This window comes from Hemiscyllium ocellatum, chromosome 8 (genome assembly GCF_020745735.1).
Source record: "Hemiscyllium ocellatum isolate sHemOce1 chromosome 8, sHemOce1.pat.X.cur, whole genome shotgun sequence".
NCBI lineage: Eukaryota > Metazoa > Chordata > Chondrichthyes > Orectolobiformes > Hemiscylliidae > Hemiscyllium > Hemiscyllium ocellatum.
In genome coordinates, this window is record NC_083408.1 from 26,277,335 (window position 1) to 26,297,865 (window position 20,531).

General features: G+C 40.4%; 1 protein-coding gene across 9 annotated transcripts in view; it reads left to right on the forward strand.

The window, feature by feature from the left end:
- Positions 1–20,531, forward strand: part of LOC132818064 (coiled-coil domain-containing protein 9-like) — a 292,055-nt gene that overhangs the window by 158,619 nt on the left and 112,905 nt on the right. For 8 of the 9 annotated variants that reach the window (XR_009644952.1, XM_060828707.1, XM_060828708.1 and 5 more), the window contains 2 exons: positions 326–409; positions 9,670–9,849. Coding sequence is in view for 8 of the 9 variants with exons in the window: in XM_060828707.1 (XP_060684690.1) it covers positions 326–409; positions 9,670–9,849 (264 nt within the window). In the remaining variant the exon portion in view is untranslated. The remainder of the gene's footprint in view (positions 1–325; positions 410–9,669; positions 9,850–20,531) is intronic. The other variant, XM_060828712.1, reaches the window with a different exon arrangement.

A 20,531-nucleotide genomic window follows, 5' to 3' on the forward strand; every position in this document is an offset into this window, starting at 1 on the left:
TTTGTTTCTGTGCTGTTGAATGTTGACGTCAGACAGGCCATTCACAGTTTATATGTGGGGATTTGGTGTGGTAGGCAGTAAGAGAAGCAATGTTAGCAGTTTAATAACAAAAACAGAAATTGCTGGAGAAACTCAGCAGGTCTAGTAGCATATGTAGAGAAAAGGCAAAATCAATGTTTTGAGTCCAGTGACCCTGCTTAATTTAGCACCTTAATATTGATTTTGGCCATTGAGACTGCTTGCTGAATAAGATACACATCTGTCTTTTTACTTTACCCATAATAGTAAAATAAAATGTTCCTAACTGGCCTTGTTTTGAAACCAGGAATGGGAGGAAAGGAGAAAGCAAAACATAGAAAAGATGAATGAAGAAATGGAGAAAATAGCTGAATATGAACGTAGCCAACTGGTAAGAATGCTTATATTTCTTTGTATATTTTTATATCATTTCTATTTCTACTGTTGTTTTATCGTTTTCTTTCCATGTACTGAAAATGTTGTTTGTGTAAGAAACGTATATCCTCATATAGACACATGCATTTTTATATGAAAAAATAGCTGACGTGCACGGCTACAGCTTTAAAATGAATTAAATTTTTGAAATTGTTCTGTCCAAAGCCTTACATTGAATGAATACCCTTCCTCGAGTATTTCTAACAATTTCTTTATATACGTATTGCTTTATGCAAAATAATCAGAGTTTATGACTTGCATCCACCCATTTGATTTTAGAAATTTGTTTCAAGTTAGCAAGTTTAATCTGTAACCTTTCTCCATTTTCACCTTTTGTCGAGTGAACATTGTGCTACACTAAATGTTCATCTTAAAAATATACGATGGGTATTTTCATTGTGTCGAGTGTACAAAATCTTTCTTAAAATATTTGACAAATTGAATCCCTCAGTCATCTTTCACAAAGACAGGTTTAAGTCATCAGCGTTCTTTTAGAAACACTTTTTTAAAATTCCAAGTTAAAGGGCAACTTCTGCATTTTTGATCTATCAGATATTGTGTAATCACCTGTATTTGAATATCCATTCTGAAAATGAGAAGGTAAAATATTCCTAGAAAAAATATCTAGCTTCAAGCCCTCAAAGTCACCTGAGAAAGGGAGCTTCAATTTTAATTTTTTAATGTACTACTTATCCTTAAAAACATTCTGTAGTTTAGGATGTTTCATCATCGTACCTCGCTCCAATGCAGCAAAGCTGCAGCTGATCTCATCTGAGTGCACAAATAGTTGAACAACTGACTAACCAGCTTCATAAACCATCTGTTCCTTCTTTAGATATAACATCTAAAGAAGGAACAGATGACCTAACACACCCAACTGATTTGGGCAAAACATCCTCTGAATACAGTTGTTGACTTGAAGTTATTCAAGAACTTATTGCTTCATATCTAAATCAATACATGAAGTCTGTTCTCAATTTTAAATTCTACTCCAATCTTATTTGGAGTACATTTCTGAAATTTCACAGTAGTCCTACAAGAAGTCATGCACATGTATCAAGAAGATGCTGGAATGTTCCCAGTTATGATGCCAGAAAAACATTACAGGATCTGCCTTTAGTTAAACACAACCTATTTTCAGCACAGATCTCACTGAAAATACCACTTCCAAGAACTATCATCCAGGCCATCGACACAGTTTCACTGTTTTCCTTTTGCACCAGCTACCTTTAGGATAGTTTCAGGTACATCACTCTGAATAGAATCATTCTTCACAAATGCACCTTTTACTGTTGGTTTATCTACACTTCCTTGACATAGGAGGTCCTTGTTTTAATTTACCCCAACAAGCATTGTTTTGTTTCAGAGTTATTTCCATTTTAGGATCTGTTTCTCCAATTTATGATAATATTTCCAATTTTATGTCATTATCATTCATTTCTTCACTGTGCACTCCATAGTGTTGTGTACATTATCTCATTTAATGTTGACCTGACGTCATGACCCATGACCTCATCAGTGCCATCTTGAAGTGGCCTCTGCTGCTCCCCAAGACACTCTCACAACGGCCACTTCTCCATTTAAAACTCCATTTTGCTGAATCTATTCTCAATTCTTCTCACACCCTTGTTCATTTTCTCCTGGCCCATTTCTTACAGCAATGATTTGAGAGAGGAGGTGATGAGCAAAACAATCTAGAAGAGGAAGAAGTGAGAGGGAAGCTTCAGGAAAGTAAGTGAAGAACAGATAAGTTTAACAAGCGAGGGCAGAGCAGAAGGTTTTAACAAAAGCGGCGAGGAAGGGATTTTTGCATGGGGTGGAGAGTGGGAGGGTTTGAAAGTAGAGCGGAGAGAGAAAGGTTTGAAAGGTGAGCAATGAGTGGAACGGAATGATGGGAGCAGTGAGTGGGTTTGACAGTGGAGCGATGAGTGGGAATGACAAGATAGCAGAGAGTGGAAGGGAATGACAGGGGAGTAGTGAGTTTGACAGGGGAGTGGGGAGTGGGAATGACATGGTGGCGGAAAGTGGGAGGGAATGACAGGGCGGCAGAGAGTGAGAGGGAATAATGGGACACAGAAAGTGGATTTGACAGGGATGCAGTGATTGGACGGAAAAGAAGGTGCCTTGTTTAGTTCTAAGAGCTGCTTGGAATTTAAGATTTTGTGCTTAATGCTGATTAAGAATGATTAATGAACCTCAGCTTTTTGATAGTGAAGTACTATTAATACTTTACCCAGGGCCTTTCCACTCTGCATCGCTGTCCTTACAATTCATAAATCTCCCAACTTAAATTCCACTTAGAAGGCCTTATAAGATGCTCACTACTTTGTTTATGCGACCACACCCCTGATGCCATGAAAGGTGATTAATTAAATTAACAGATGGCACAAAGTTGTCATTAGTAGGAATGGGCACGAGATAGCTGCACAGTGAAGTCTGATTATAATCAGTTGCCTACTTTTGAGGTTTTTCCAGTTTTTTTTTCTTGGGATTCCAGTGTGGGAAGAAAACATATTGTATTCAGTCCTTCAAGAAAGATGTATGTGACAACACAAAGGGAATTTATTTGCCTGTGAATGGTTTGACATAGAGGATACAAGTGTCAATTTATATGTGAGGTGTTTAGACCTTTGCTTTGGGTGCTTGAAATTGTGGGGTGAGGAGGTATAGAATTTTTGTAGTGCAGAGCTGTTGCATTTTGTATAATGGATGTTTTTAATAACAACATTAAACAATCTTAATAATCATCAATTCTTAAACATGTTGTCCACTAATTAGATTTTGGGTCTCTCATAAGACTATTGAGGATGAATTTCTTCATTCACAGGGCCATCATTATTCAGGATTCATTACCCCAGAGTAATTGAATCAAGGCTGAATTATACAGATCTTTGATTGACAAGGAAGTCCAAACATTATAATGGGCAGACGGGAAAGAAAATGGAATTAAGGTCACAGTGATTGTGCTGTATAACTGGGGTAGGAAGGTTGAGGGTGAAGAGCTCGTTGTTTTTCTGACTCCCACCCATTACATCAGGGGGAGGGAACGTCAAGTTTGGCCCTGAAATAGAGACCTCTTCTCCATCTGTTACATGGGCAGGTTGTCCAGTAAAGTCTGCAGGGCTGACTATGTACTGGGGGAAAGGACTCTAGTTTAGCCACAAAAGGCCCCACCCAGTGGGTGTCATGTCTTGGAGACAGGATCCTCATGCTGAAAACCTTTGGAATGCCCATGGACCGGCAGTTAGTGCCTGCCTGGCATTTAACCCATTAAGCTCTGGGAAATAACCATGGCAGGATTGCCATAGTTTCTCCAGCCAGTGGACAAGACTCTAGCCATGGGCAGAGTATGATGAAATATTTCCTTTCACTTATTTAGAAATTTGAAATATGTTCTTTAACTATATATACTAACGGTAGATATTCCTTCTGTATAGCAAATTAATTTTCCAAAGCTTGAAATTGTTGGAGCAATATGAAGATCTTCAAAGCCTGTATATAGAAGTGGTATTTTACTTGATCTAATTCCATTGTGTGTTATTAGTAGAAATGGAAAGTTCAATGAAAATGCATTAAAAGAAAAATTGGGCAGGCATTTATCTATTCTAAATTTTAAATCTATTAAGAGGATTCATCGAGAATGAGGGTGGGTACCTGATTGTCCTTTTTGTGATGTGGGAACCTTTTATGTACTAAACAGGAAGAGTGATTAGTTGATCGGTTTGTAATATTGGTTGAATGCAATGTGCTGGCTGGAATGCTCCTAGCTCTTTGTGCCCTGTGATTATTAATATACATGTGAGTGATTGGAATAGGCAGATAATATCTTAGTTTAATGTTTTTTTAAGGATGGCTGCTGACAATACAGCATTCCTTCATCACTACAATGAAAGCTCAACCTAAATATAGTTCTCAACTGGTAGCATTTGTCTGGAATAGATTGCTGCATAACCCTGGAACTAAGTAAATGCTTAGGTTTGCACAGAGCCTTTCATTACCTCTGAAAATCTCAGAATACATAATTTCCAATGATTACTTCCCATTGATGAGCAGTCACTGTTGCAGTAGGAAATATAGGAACCAATTTGCAAATTGTCCCAAAAAGGGCCACCAACAAAAATACTAGACAATCGGTTTAGATGATGTTGCTTGAGGGCTAGACATTGGCAACGACACTAGGTAGAACACACTTGCTTATCTTAAAAATAACATCATGTGATATTTATTGGACGGTGCAATTTTTTTCAATGCCTCTTGCAAAGTATGAGAGCGCACTGCAGAATCTGACAGTGCAGCAGTTCCTCAATATTGTACTGCTGCATCTCAGCAGTACTGTACTGAAGTCTCTACCTGGATTTTTTAAAGATTCACTCATGGGGCATAGGCTTCACTGGCTGGGTCAGCTTTATTGGTTGTTCCTAATTTCCCTTCAGAAAGTGGTGGTGAGCTGATTTCTTGACCCACAGCAGTCCATGTGCTGCAGATGGCCCAGAATGCCATTAGGAAGGATTTGTATATTCTTTGTAGTGTGATTCAGACTCTTAATCTTCTGACTTGGAGGTAAAAGTACTACCACCTATTGAAACAAATTGCTTGTACTGCTGTGTGACTAACAATTGCATTAAGAAGTCCAGTAGCTGGGCTTATTCATTTGCTTGCTGTCTTGTGGTTACCACTATCATTGCTGTGCTGTGAAGTATAGCTACACTGGTAGCTTTATAGTAAAATCAGAAGTCAATCGAAAGGTTCTATATCTGCATTGAAGTATGGTCTATAAATCTGTGTGTTCTCCCATTACAGGTAATTGGGAATGATGTCATCAACAGCAATAATATTGTTTTTAGTCTGCTGTCGGGAATGTTAGATTGTTACCAGGCTTCGAATGCCCTGCTTTTGCCTCTCTTTACGTGGGGGCTACCCAGTTCCATATTCTTCTCATTTTAGGAAGTGGTGCATAGAATTATATTTAATTTAAATATTTTGCCCATGAAAATTTGTTAAGTAATCAAAGATTTACAGAAGTGCTGGTATCAGTAGGAGAATGATTTCACTCTTGCGTGATAATCTTTTATCAAATATATCACCATTGGTGGTGATATGTCTGTACCTACACAAGGGCCCATTACACATGGCTAGTTTCATATGCCAGAATTCTGCAAATATTACCATGTCATGTTTTAACATTTAAAATGCAAAAATGAAGTGGTCTTACTAATTAATGAACTAAACAACTATTTTGGTCTAACTAAAGTTAGGCTACATTTTCATTTTTCTTTATACTCATGCTGACAAAAATAATCAAATGTTGAATCATTGTTAAATATTTCAGTCACAAATGTATTAGTATGTAAGTAAACCTGAATAAAGCCAGATGAATAGTTTAATTGTTTAACTAATAACCTGCAACTGAATTACTTGTGCCCAAAGACTGACTGTGTTGAATAGTTAGAATACATGATTCTCTATTACCACAGTTGTTAGGATTTATTGCATAAGGTGGAAGAACAATTTTATTTGAAAGGATGTAGCTATCGGTTCCTAGCTCATGACAGATAAAGGCTGAATCACAAAAGGAAATTCATGTTCCCGCTGGTCATCAGAATAAGCACTATCACAATATAGCACCAACATTTGTACCTCACCTGATGAATTAGAAAATTATCATTGTATAGCCTATCCAAAACAAGTAGGACAAACCAGTCAATTACTTTTCTATCAGCCTCCTCTCAGTCATCAGCAAAGTGATGAAAGGTATTGTTGACAGCGATATTAAATGACAGTTGACCAGTGCTCAGTTTGGATGTATATATGGAACAATCTGACAGAGGAAATGGTAGAGACGAGTACAATCACTACATTTAAAAGACATTTAAACAGGTACATGGATAGGAAAGGTTTAGAGAGATATGGGCCAAACCCAGGAAAATGGAGCTAGTTCAGGTTAGGAAACCTGGTTTGCATGGGCGAGTTAGGCTGAACGGTCTGTTTCCATGCTGTATGACTATAAGGACCACTCTGCTCCAGACCTCCATTATAGCTATGATCTAAACATAGACAAAAGATCATAATTCAAGCAGCAAGCTGAAAGTGACTGAGCATGATTGATTTTAGTATCAAAGAGTCTAAGCAATAATGAGTAAAGATGTAGGCAGAATTCTTCACTAACTTGAGTCCTACTCAGGACAAAAAGAAATAGTGATTGTTAAAGGCCAATTATCTCAGCCCTAGACGTAATAGCAGTAGTTTTACTGGTTACCCCAGGCCCAACCATCTTCAGCTGCTTAAAAATAGCCTTTCTTCTATCTTGAGGTCAGAAGTGGGCAAAGTTGGTGATGATTGCACAGTTTTCAGTTCCACTTGCCGTTCCACAGATAATGGAACAGTCTCTGTTCATATGTAGCAAGCCAGATTGGGCTGAAAAATCAGCAGCTAACATCTGCGCCACACAAGTTGCTAGCTAGTGACCATCCTTGATAAGGGAGGCAGAAAATACTTGGTTATCAACATTGTTCAGATTGTAAGTGCACCAGTCACATGATCAGTGTGACTTAAAAAAAAGCCACAGGTTGGATATTCTTTGGTGATTGACTCGCCGAAACATTTCAATATTTACAAGGCACAAGTCAATAGTGTGATGGAATACTCTCCACTTGCCTGTATGAGTGCATTTCCAGCAATACTCAAGAAGCTTGTTACTACTCAGGACAAAACAATGTGTTTGAGTAGCACTCTATCTCTCATTTTGAACTTTCATGCTTAAAAAAGGATGCATGACCCCAGTACTTGAGAGCAGCTGAAATTAGTTAACTGAGGAGACTAGCTTCTGCTTTTTTTCTGTTTCTAGGCTGATTTAACTTAGAATATCTAAATAGATACACCCTAATGCAATTTATAATTGAGTGTGACTTTGCTGTGTATTGGATGAGTGGGGAAATTGGGTTAAAAGGTCATGGATTCAAACACCCTGGCAATAGACTCTTTGATCCAACTCATCCATGCCAGCTAAGTTTCTCAAACTAACTAGAACTACTCTCCCATGTTTATCCCTCTAAATCTATTCTATTCATATACCTATCCAAATTCTTTTAAATGTTGTAACTGGTCTCTTAAACATCTCCAATTTTAAGCACATTACCTTTGACAGTTCTACTTTCAGCTACATAGGGAGCACCTTATTATGCATTACAAAGGTACCATATAAAGCCAAGTTGTTACTGCAGCAAAAAATAACAATTCACTCGCATTAGTGACCAACATGATTTTCATTAACTCATAAATTAATACTTTTACTTTAAGAGAGCTATTCAATTTAATGTATTGAGGGTTAAGAGAGGAGAGGGAGCTAAATCAGTACCCAAATCTTAATGACAAAGGTAATTAAGTAATGCACTAGGTTAAGTACTTCTCAACAATAGACTTAGATGGGTTAGTTTAATGTACATAACTATACCAGGAAAAGGTTGTGTTTGCCAAAGTGAGAGGAGATAGTTAAAACAAAGCATATCATATGAATTTAACATCAGTTGAGGAGCCTGAATGTCTAGGCAAGAACTGCTCAGTTAATATTAAATGTTTGAGCCTTTTCAACTGACATACCTGTTGGCTAATGCTCCAGTGTTTTGATAGTAATCTGTGCACAAAAGAAGACTGTTGCAAAACCTTAAGGTCTCCATGAGATTGCTAAGATCAATGAAAATAAATATTGCTCTGGCCATGTCAACAGGGTGGATCCCAGTGGTACAGCTTTATAATACACACAGGGAAATATCTGCATGGCAGGCTGAAGGACCCAACAGTAAAGAAGTTAAGGTTGAAGCGACACTGGGGAGATGGTCTATATAAAATTATGTCTTCTTAACCTAGTGCATTACTTAATCATGTAATAATAATAGTGCCCTTTGTCATTAAGATTTGGGTGCTAATTTAGCTCCCTCTCCTCTCTTAACCCTGAATAAATTTACTTTATAGAGAGCTATTCAATTTAAAGTATTAATTTATGAGTTAATGAAAATCATGTTGGCCACTAATGCGAGTGAATTGTTATTTTTTGCTGCAATAACAACTTGGCTTTATATGGTACCTTTGTAGTGCATAATAAGGTGCTCCCTAGGTAGCTGAAAGTATGACTGTCAAAGGTAATGTGCTTAAAATTGGAGATGTTTAAGAGACCAGCACCAGCTGAGTGCAGAGGTGTTGGTGATTTAGAAGTGTGGGGGAGGTTGTAGACTGGGAGAGTCAAGACCACAGACATCATAAATTTTACTTAACCAGTAGTGGTTACAAACTTGCGTTCTCTTATCTGGTGGAAGTTTGGTATTCTCTCAATTTGAATATGATATTTTTAATGCTTGGCAACTGAATCAAATATTCAGAAGCTTCTTTTTAAAACCTGCATTTTCCTATCTCTGATGCAACTGGCCAGGAAATGTCCATAACTAGGAATTTTGTCAGATATCAGCAAGTTACGCATTTTGATGACTGATTTCCTTTTGTGTACATAAGGACAAACCTGACCATTGTATTTTTGAGTTTATAATCCTGTCTTTTCTGATGTCGAAAGCCACCTCAATAAAACTTTGTTCCTATATTATTGTTGTTAGGAGTACAGTATGAGAAAATTGAGTCAGCTGCATGCTGAGGAGGAAATGAATTTAATGCTGGGTAGAGTATTCCATTCAGAATAAATTATCAAAACAAGTGCCCAAAATTGTGCATTCTGATATTTGCTAAATGCGGTTCAGTTAACGAACATCCAGATATTCTGACCTTACCATCATTCTCTGGGTCTGGGTGGGTTACTCTTCGGAGAGTTGGTGTGGTCTTGTTGGGCTGAACAGCCTGTTTCCATACTGTAGGGAATCTAATCTAATCTAAAAATTCTCAATTGTAACATTTTTCCAAAATAAATGGTGTATGATCTAAGAAGCTAGTGTTGTCATTCTTATCCTTGAAATTTTCCATTTACATGCATTTCCTCTCTTCTCTCTCAGGGCTTCTGCCATAATAAATGAGAATATTGGTGCTATTTCTGATCTGATGATTTGCATGCGATTGCATTTGTTATTTGATGTGCTATTGAAGGGGAAAAAAAATCATAAAATTTCTGTTCCCCAGGCTCCTGTAAAGGTTGCTGCTTTAAGAGCATTGCAAAGGAGAACTTGTTAGGGAATAATGGGAATCACTTTAGCCCTGGTGAGTAACCTGCCTTTTTTATAGGAAGGAAAAGTTGACAAGAACCCAGTTAGAAATTTCTTGGATGACCGTCGGCGTTCAGGTCCCTTACCAGAGGGGGATAAGCGAGTGGGCAGTCGGCGTAATGTTCGCAACTGGGGTGGCCCGGACTTTGAGATGGTAAAGTCTGGTATAGAAAAGAAACGTTGGGAAAAAGGGTGTCCGGTAAGTTATAGCTGATGCATGCAACAATGCATGATGTGATTTTTGTGGCTGCATATCTACATAATGTGTAAACCTTTCTTGAAATTATCTTAAAAGTCATCTGATGATTGTCATGGAAGGACGATTGAAAAGATACATTGCGACTTTTAATGAGAGGAACAACTATTCAGTTGGAGAAATTGCCATTATGCAGAAATCTCAAAAAGAATATACTAGAAGTGATGAGTAGCAAATCTTCTTTTAAGAAAGAGCATTCCACCCACTGAATTTGGGCATAGATTGATCTGTTTTTTTGGCCCTCATTTCTTGTAGGGGTAGCAGCCGAGTATAAATACTTTTTCCTCATGGGAAATGTCAGGAGCCTCTCAAAGAGGAACCTGTAGATGTGAACATATGCTGGAAGCTCCCTTATGTAGCATTTTGGAATGACAATATCCTCTCCTTTTTTACATATATTTGTTCCCTCAATTTCTCTATACATCTCCAATATCTTTCCATTCTTTATCTCTGTGTGCTTCCAGGTTTTGTGTGGTCAAGTCTGAACAGTCAATTACAATATAGATATGTGATAAACAACCTGTTCAGAGATGTTATTACACATTTCCAGAGAGGGCATTACTTCAACTTGTAATGGAGACAGCTGCAGATACCTTTTATTTGCCAATTACCAGCTCCTGAATCCAGCCTTTGTTTTCATCAGCCTGCCCCCGTTGCACTGCTGGGTAATAACATGGCTTGAATCAGCTTATCAGTTTCACGGTTTTTCTTTCAATTAGGGTCTGGTTAAAAAATATGCTTTGAAATGCGAGTCATTACACCATCAGAACATATAGTAAGTCATCTGTTCAGACATTAGCTTGCATTGGCCCCGCAAATTGATTTTGCCACTTAGATGACCATATTTGCTTTGGCTAACTGGTCAAATGGGTCTATCAGATGATTGGAATGATTACTGTAAGTGTTGCTGTACACCAAAAGGTCACTGATGTACACAATATGTTTTTGCAAGCTTGCAGTCAACTGATTAACAGATCTTTGAAATGTTCATGTACTTTTCATATCTAAGACTATAAGACTGTAACACCATAAGACATAGGAGCAGAAATTAGGCCATTGACCCCATTGAGTATGGTCTACCATTCAGTCAAGGCTGATAAGTTTCTCAACCCCATGATCCTACTTCTTCGCATAACCCTTGAACCCTTTGATACTCAAGAAGCTTTCTATCTCTGTCTGAAATATGCTTAATGACCTGATTCCACAGCCTTCTGTGGCAATTCCATAGATTCACCACACAAAGAAGTTTTTCCTTGTCTCCATTCTAAAAGGTTCAGGTTGTAAGTTTACTCACTGAGCTGGAAGGTTTGTTTTCAGACGTTTGGTCGCCATGCTAAATAATGTCATCAATAAGCCTCTGGTGAAACATTGGTGTTATGTTCCTCTTTCTATTTATGTGTCTTGGTTTCTTAAGGTGGGTGACATCATTTTTGGTTCTTGTTCCCAGAGGTTGATAAATATGGACCAAGTCAATGTGTTTATTGATGGAGTTCTGGTTTGAATGCCAGGCCTCTAGGAAATCCTATGTTAGTCTCTTCCACCTGCTTAGGATGGATGTGTTGTCCCAGTTGACGTGGTGTCCTTCTTCGTCTGTGTGTAGATTAGATTAGATCACTTAATTAGATTAGATTAGATTACTTACAGTGTGGAAACAGGCCCTTTGGCCCATCAAGTCCACACCGACACGCCGAAGCGCAACCCACCTATACCCATACATTTACCCTTTACCCAACAACTACGGGCAATTTAGCATGGCCAATTCACCTGACCCTTGTCAGGTGTAAGGATACTCGTGATGGTAGGTCGTGTCTTTTGGTGGCTAGTTGCTGTTCGTGTATTCTGGTAGCAAGTTTTCTGCCTGTCTGTCCGATGTAGTGTTTATTACAGTTGTTGCTTGGTATTTTGTAAATGAAATTCATTTTGCCGGTTGTTAGTATAGGGCCCTTTCAGTTCATCAGCCTCTGTTTAATTGTGGCGGTAGGTTTGTGGGCAAGGGGTCAGAGTATTCTGGTAGTCATCTCAGGGATGTCTTTGATGTATGGTAGTGTGGCTAGAGTTTCTAGGCTTGTTGTGTCTGCTTGTTTGGGTTTGTTGTTTGGGAATCAGCAGACAGTGTTTATTTGGTACTCGTTCTTCTTGAATGTGCTGTTGTATATGCTTTTTTTCTGCCGCTTGTAGTTCTTGGATTCTGCAGTGTGTTGTGGCCTATTTAAATAATGTCCTGATGCAGCTCCATTTGTGGGTGTTGGGATGATTGCTTCTATACTTAAGTATCTGGTCTGTGCGTGTTACTTCCTGTAGATGCTGGTCTGAAGTTCTCCTTTAACTGTTTGTTCCACTGTGACATCTCTGAAGGGGAGTCTGTCGTTGTTGTTGTCCTCCTCTTTTGAGAAATTTATGCCAGTAAGGATGTTGTTGATGATTTTGTAGATTACCTTTAATTTGTTCCGTTTTGTAATGACAAAGATGTCATCCACGTAGCGGACCCAAAGTTTGGGTTGGATAGTGGTCAGGGCTGTTCGTTTGAGTCTCTGCATTACTGCTTCTGTTAAGAAGTCTGATATTGGTGATCCCATGGGTATTCCATGGATTTGTTTGTAGATCTTGTCATTGAAGGTGAAGCGGATAGTGAGGCAGAGGTCTACCAGCTTGAGGATGTTGTCCTTGCAGATGAAGTTGGTGCTGTCTGGTGTTTGTGTCCTTGGTTCCTCTCGTCGTGCAGTCAGTATTTCTTTGGCCAGGCTGATTTTAATTAATGTGAATAGAGCTGTTACATCAAAGAAGACCATTATTTCATCCTCTTCTATCTTGCTATCTTTGATATTCAGGAATTCATGGGTGGAGTGAATGGAGTCTTCTTCTAGGTATTTTAGTTTGCCTTAGCTCATCTATATGTCGATGTTCCAGGTACTGAGACTGTGGGTCTGAGGAGGGGCCCCTGGTTTGTCAACTTTAGGTAGCCTGTAGAAGCTGGGTGTGTTGAATCCATCTAATTTCAATTTTGGGAGATCTGTCTTGTTAATTTGTCCTGAATTATGAAGTATTTTCAATATAGCTGTGGAGTCAGGTCTATTGGTAAGTGTGGGCAGTGAATTTGCCTTTTCAGTGTACTGTGTTCTGTTTAGGCTGATGGTCATGCGCATGACCTTTGTCTGTAGGTAGGATTACAATGTGTCTGTCTTTTTTGAGTCCTTCCAGGGCTTTCCTTTCCTTTGTTTTGAGGGTGTTCCCTTCCTCCTTCCTGCTTAGTGTTGGTGCATCCGTCTGTCTGACGGTCTACTAGGTTTTGTTTGTGAGTCTGTTGTCTTTCAGAATTGATTCTAAGAAGTCCTTTTTGTTCGCGTGTCTGTAGTTGTACTTCATCCCTCTTACTAAGACGGCTTTTCCATGTCTGTTAGTAATCAGTTTGATAAGTGCTTAACCCAAGCCTCTGAGTTGTATGTTTTGTTCTTTTGTGTAAGCTTGTCTAGATTTTCCTGTAGGGATATTATTTTCATTTTCTTTGCAGTTGTTTGATGCCGTTGGCTCATTCAAGTGTGTCTGTCTATTCATGACCTATCATGTTGGTGTATAAAGTTGTTTGGTGCAAAATGTCCGGACTGTATTTGTAGGCATCGTTAATCATTTCTCACAACATTCTGAGGCCGTTCTGTTCCACTATTCTTTTGGTCGTGGGGTATTAAGCGATGGTTTGTATTTGAAACATTTTCGTAGTACCTGTTTCTTGAGGCATTCATGTAGGAAGTAGTTATTCGCGGGTGGTGCTCAGTCAGATGGTGTTGGTTTCCCATCTTTGGACTAGTATTTAGCACATTGCGCCCTTGGATGTTTGCAATTTTTAAGAAGGTTTGTAGTTCAGATTGTAAGTTTGCTCACTGTGCTGGAACGTTTGTTTACAGACATTTCATCACCATGCGAGGTAATATCATCAGTTAGCCTCCGGTGAAGCGCTGGTGTTATGTCCCACTTCCTATTTATGTGCCTTGGTCTCTTAAGGTGGGTGATCTCATTTCCAGTTCTTTATCTCAGAGGTTGGTAAATGGGGTCCAAATTAATGTGTCTGTTCAAAATTTGTGAGAAGATTTGTAACTCAGGTGCTCGTTGTTGTAGTTCTGTTCGCCGAGCTGGGAGTTTGTGTTGCAGACATTTCGTCCCCTGTCTAGGTGACATCCTCAGTGCTTGGGAGCCTCCTGTGAAGCGCTTCTGTGATCTTTCCTCCGGCATTTGTAGTGATTTGAATCTGCCACTTCCGGTTGTCAGTTCAAGCTGTCCGCTGCAGTGGCCTATGTGTTTATAGATTGAATCTGTGCATGTGTGCCATGCCTCTAGGAATTCTCTGGCTGTTCTCTGTTTGGCTTGTCCTATAATAGTAGTGTTGTCCCAGTCGAATTCATGTTGCTTGTCATCTGCATGTGTGGCTACTAAGGATAGCTGGTCTTGTCGATTCGTGGCGAGTTGGTGTTCATGGATGCGGATCGTGAGCTGTCTTCCTGTTTGTCCTATGATATGTTTGTTGATGGAGTTCTGGTTTGAATGCCAGGCCCTGAGGAATTCAGGTGTCTCTGTTTTGCCTGTCCTAGGACTGATGTGTTGTCCCAGTCGAAGTGGTGTCCTTGTTTGTAAGGACACTAGTGATAGTGGGTCATGTCTTTTGGTGGTTAGTTGGTGTTCATGTATCTTGGTGGCTAGATTTCTGCTTGCCTGTCCGATGTAGTCTTTGTTACAGTTCTTGGAGGGTATTTTGTATAGGACATTCGTTTTGCTGGTTTTTGGTATAGAAGGACACCGCTTCGACTGGGACAACACATCCATCCTAGGACAGGCTAAACAGAGACACCCATGGGAATTCCTAGAGGCTTGGCAGGGAAAAGCTGTAAGGTATAGGGAATGATGGATGACTAAAGAAATTGAGGGTTTGGTTAAGAAAAAGAAGGAAGCATATGTCAGGTATAGACAGGATAGATAGAGTGAATCCTTAGAAGAGTATAAAGGAAGTAGGAGTATACTTAAGAGGGAAATCAGGAGGGCAAAAAGGGGGTATGAGATAGCTTTGGCAAATAGAATTAAGGAGAATCCAAAGGGTTTTTACAAATATATTAAGGACAAAATGGTAGCTATGGAGAGAATAGGGCCCCTCAATGATCAACAAGGCAGCCTTTGTGTGGAGCCACAGAAAATGGGAGAGATACTAAATGAATATTTTGCATCAGTATTTACTGTGGAAAAGGATATGGAAGCCTGTAGATAAATAGATGGTGCCATCTTGCAAAATGTCCAGGTTACAGAGGAGGAAGTGCTGGATGTCTTGAAATGGGTAAAGGTGGATAGTGGGCGGCATGGTGGCACAGTGGTTAGCACTGCTGTCTCACAGCGCCTGAGACCCGGGTTCAATTCCCGGCTCAGGCAACTGACCATGTGGAGTTTGCGTGGGTTTCCTCCGGGTGCTCCGGTTTCCTCCCACAATCCAAAGATGTGCGGGTCAGGTGAATTGGCCATGCTAAATTGCCCGTAGTGTTAGGTAAGGGGTAAATGTAGGGGTATGGGTGGGTTGCGCTTCGGCGGGTCGGTGTGGACTTGTTGGGCCGAAGGGCCTGATTCCACACTGTAAGTAATCTAATCTAAAAAGAATTCCCAGGACCTGCTCAGGTGTACCCTAGAACTCTGTGGGAATCTAGAAAGGTGATTGCTGGGCCTCTTGCTGAGATATTTGTATCATCAATAGTCACAGGTGAGGTGCCGGAAGACTGGAGGTTGGCAAATGTGGTGCCACAGTTTAAGAAGGGCGGTAAAGACAAGCCAGGGAACTATAGACCGGTGAGCCTGACGTTGGTGGTGGGCAAGTTGTTGGAGGGAATCCTGATGGACAGAATATTTGGAAAGACTGATTAGGGATAGTCAACATGGCTGTGTGTGTGGGAAATCATGTCTCACATACTTGATTGAGTTTTTTGAAGAAGTAACAAAGAAGATTGATGAGGGCAGAGCAGTAGATGTGATCATGGGAGACTGATTAGCAAGGTTAGATCTCATGGATTACAGGGGGAACTAGCCATTTGGATACAGAACTGGCTCATCAGTAGAAGACAGAGGGTGGTGGGCTAGGGTTGTTTTTTAGACTGGAGGCCTGTGACCAGTGGAGTGCCACAAGGATCGGTGCTGTGTCCTGTACTTTTTGTCATTTACATAAATGAGTTGGATGCAAGCATAAGAGGTACAGTTAGTAAGTTTGCAGATGACACCAAAATTGGAGGTGTAGTGGACAGCGAAGATTACAACAGGATCTGGGCCAGATGGGCCAATGGGCTGTGATGTGGCAGATGCAGTTTAATTCAGACAAATGTGATGTGCTGCATTTTGGGAAAGTAAATCTTCGCAGGACTTATACTCTTAATGGTAAGGTCCTATGGAGTACAGGTTGATAGCTCATTCAAAGTGGAGATGCAGGTAGGTAGGATAGTGAAGAAGGCATTTGGTATGTTTTCCTTTATTAGTCAGAGTATTGAATCTAGGAGTTGGGAGGTCATGTTGCGGTTGTACAGGACATTGGTTAGGCCACTGTTGGAATATTATGTGCAATTCTGGTCTCCTTCCTATCGGAAAGATGTTGTGAAACTTGAAAGGGTTCAGAAAAGATTTACAAGGATGTTGCTAGGATTGGAGGATCTGAGCTACAGGGAGAGGCTGAACAGGCTGGGGCTATTTTCCCTGGAGCGTCGGAGACTGAGGGGTGACCTTATGGAGGTTCACAAAATTAGGAGGGGCATGGATAGGGTAAATAGGCAAAGTCTTTTCCCTGGGGTCAGGGAGTCCAGCACTAGAGGGCATAGGTTTAAGGTGAGAGGGGAAAGATATAAAAGAGACCTTAGGGGCAACTTTTTCACACAGAGGGTGGTACCAGTATAGAATGAGCTGCCAGAGGATGTGGTGGAGGCTGGTACAATTGCAACATTTAAGAGGTATTTGGATGTGTATATGAATAGGAAGGGTTTGGAGGGATATGGACCGGTTGCTGGCAGGTGGGACTAGATTGGGTTGGGATATTTGGTTGGCATGGACGGGTTGGACCGAAGGGTCTGCTGTACGTCTCTATGACTCTATTCAAACCGGAATTCCATCAATAAACACATCAATTTGGACCCCATTTACCAACTTCTGAGAAAAAGAACCTGAAATGGCATCACCCACCTTAAGAGACAAAGTCACATAAATAGAAAGCAGGACATAACACCAGTACTTCATTCGTAGGCTCACTAATGATGTTACCTAGCATGAAGAAACATGGGCGGCACGGTGGCACAGTGGTTAGCACTGCTGCCTCACAGCGCCTGTAGACCTGGGTTCAATTCCCGACTCAGGCGACTGACTGTGTGGAGTTTGCACGTTCTCCCCGTGTCTGCGTGGGTTTCCTCCGGGTGCTCCGGTTTCCACCCACAGTCCAAAGATGTGCGGGTCAGGTGAATTGGCCATGCTAAATTGCCCGTAGTGTTAGGTAAGGGGTAAATGTAGGGGTACGGGTGGGTTGCGCTTCGGCGGGTCGGTGTGGACTTGTTGGGCCGAAGGGCCTGTTTCCACACTGTAAGTCTAATCTAATCTGAAAATTAACCTTCCAGCTCAGTGAATGAACCTCAATCTGAGCTATAAAATCTTCTCAAAAATCATTCTAAAAGGTCTTCCCTTTACTCATAAGAGTCCTTTTCTTTACTCAGCGGGTTGTGAGTTCATGGAATGCCCTGCCAGTAGCAGTGGTGGACTCTCCCTCTTTATGGTCATTTAAGTGGGCATTGGATAAGCATATGGAGGTTATTGGGCTAGTGTAGGCTAGGTAGGCTTCGGTCGGCGCAACATCGAGGGCCGAAGGGCCTGTACTGCGCTGTATTTTCCTATGTTCTATGTTCTCTCCTACCAATGGAAACATCTTCCCAACATCTACTCTGTACAGTCCATTCAGTGTTCTGTATGTTTCAATTAGATTCCCCCCCTCATCCTTCTAAACTCCGAGTATAGACCCAGAGTCCTCAAACGTTCCTCATATGTTAAGCTTTTCATTGCTGAGACCATTTTTGTGAACCTCCTCTGAACACGCTCCAGGACCAGTATTTCCTTCCTGAAATAAAGGTCCCAAAACTGCACACAATACTTCAAATGTGGTCAGACCAGAGGGTTATAGAGCCTCAGAAGTACACCCCTGCTTTATATTCAAAATAAATGCCATCATTGCATTTGCCTTCCTAACTACTGGCTCAATCTGTAAGTTTAACGAAATAATCCTGGACTAGAACTCCCAAGTATCTTTGCACTTTAGACTTCTGAATTTTCTCCCCATTCAGAAAATAGTCCATGCCTCTGTTCTTCCTATCAAAGTGCATGACTCCACACTTTGCCTTGTTGTACTCCATCTACCGCTTCTTTGCCCACACTCCTAACCTGTCCAAATCCTTCTACAGCCTTCCCGCTTCCTCAATGCTACTTGTCCCTCTACCTATCATCTGCAAGCTTAACCAGAATACTCTCAGTTCCTTTATTCAAGCTCATTAATGTATCAAGTGAAAAGTTGTGGTCCCAATGCTGACCCTTGTGGAACATCACTTGCCACTGGCTGCCATTCTGAGAAGGACCATTTTATCTCCACTCTCTTTCTGCCAGATTTGTCTAACCTGCACATTACTTCCTCAAAGAATTCTAGCAGATTTGTCAGGCGTGACTTCCCATTGATGAAACCATGTTAACTTCGCCCTATTTTACCATATACTTCCAAGTATTCAGAAATCTCATCCTTCACAATGGATTCCACCCATGACCATTGTCTGGTTCAAAGCACAGCATGGGGGCTGTTCTGCTGGAAAATGTTGAAATGTTCTTAAGCAATTGTACACGTTTTTGGGACATTTCTTAGAATATTGACACATAATCTAAGGAGTGGAATTCCAAGCTGTGCCAAAATTAACTTAAGGAAGCCTGTAATATAATTCTTAATATCCTACTTTGAAGGGGCTGAATTAAATCGACTCATCACAACTGACTTTAGAGCTGAGGTAGTTAGATTCTTGGCCAACAAGGGAGTGCAAGGTTATGAGTTGAGGCCACAGTCAGAATAAGTGTATCTTGTTGAATTGGAACAGGCTTGAAGGACAAAAGGTTGCCGACTCCCTCCCCCATCCGAATCCTGGCGATACTGAAGAAAATTGGTCTAAGTCATGGTCTTTAGGGTCTGATGGTATCTCTCCAAATCACTTGGGGACTGTGGCTGATAAGCAAATGACTTGGGCTGCTTCCCCCCTGCATTACACATGACCTTCTGACATGAAACACCAAGTCTTTTGGCAGCCCTCAGCTCATGAAAAATTAGACTGCAATGGCAACTTTTACTGCAATTTATTTCTGTAACACAGCTTCTACAAATTAATTGGACAAATTCAAAATGGCCAGGAGATATCTTTGGACCTGACTTAGGCTAAGGCAAGAATCCAACCCAATCATCACGAATACCTGCTAAATGGTTAATCAAATGCAGTTATTGGGGCTGGACCGCGAAGGTTGTGGCTTCCCAACCCTTTGACTTAAGATATGCCTTACAAAAGTCAACCACACCTTTTATGTAACTTCAGCCAATTAATGCTTGTTGTGGATTTTAGCTGTTTAAGCATTTCATATGGAAACACTATTGGATTTTAATAATGCAACAGACTTGTTTTTCCACTTACAACATTCAACCTTCTCAGTCCTTTATTATGACAAAAATAGCATGTTTGTTCTCTTGAACCAAACTTATCCTTTCTTTTTTACTCAGCTGAGGAGTGTCTTCTATAAATCCTTGCCATCTTTCTCAGTTGCTCTTCTTATATGTCAATTTTCTCTGGAACCTTCCAAGTTAGGTCCTATCATTAATACGTTTATGAATCCAATTCATAAGCATTTGTTACTTCTTTATTTTATAAGTTCATGTTCATCCAGGTGGGACTTATTAATTCCTCTAAGATGCTATTTTTTAATTGTTCTCTCAGAACACTTTCCCAAAGGTCTCAAAGGTCTTGTACAACCTTCATTGCTCTATACCACATTTCCAATGCTACTACTATATTTCTGGCAAGTTCCACACAAGACTGGTCCTGTTCTTTTTATGGTATTCAGGACCTTGTTCCTGCCCTGATATTTGATAAGGTCATGGCTGATCTTTTTGTGGTCATAACTTCACTTTTCTACTTACTCTTCCTCCTTTCCCCTTAACCCTTGACCCCTTTGTTAATCAAAAATCTGTCTGACTCAGTTTTGAATATATTCAATGAAGCAGCAACTACCAGGTAGGAAAATTTCAAGCTCTGAGAGGATAAATTCTTATGTGCCTCCACCTTAAAAGGGACGCTCCTTATTTTAACACAGTGTGCCTGGTTTGAGATTTCCTCATGTGAAGTACTGTCCTCTCAGCGTCTTCTCTGTCAAATCACCTCAGGATCTTGTTTCAGTAAGATTACCTGTCATTCTTTTAAACTCCAGTAAGTGTGGGCTGAACCTGCTCAAATATTCTTTATAAGATAACCATTTCATCGCAGGAATCAGCCTGATGAACCTTCAGTGAAGAGCTTCTAATGCAAGCATATCTAACCATGAATAAGAAGTCCAGAGTAGTC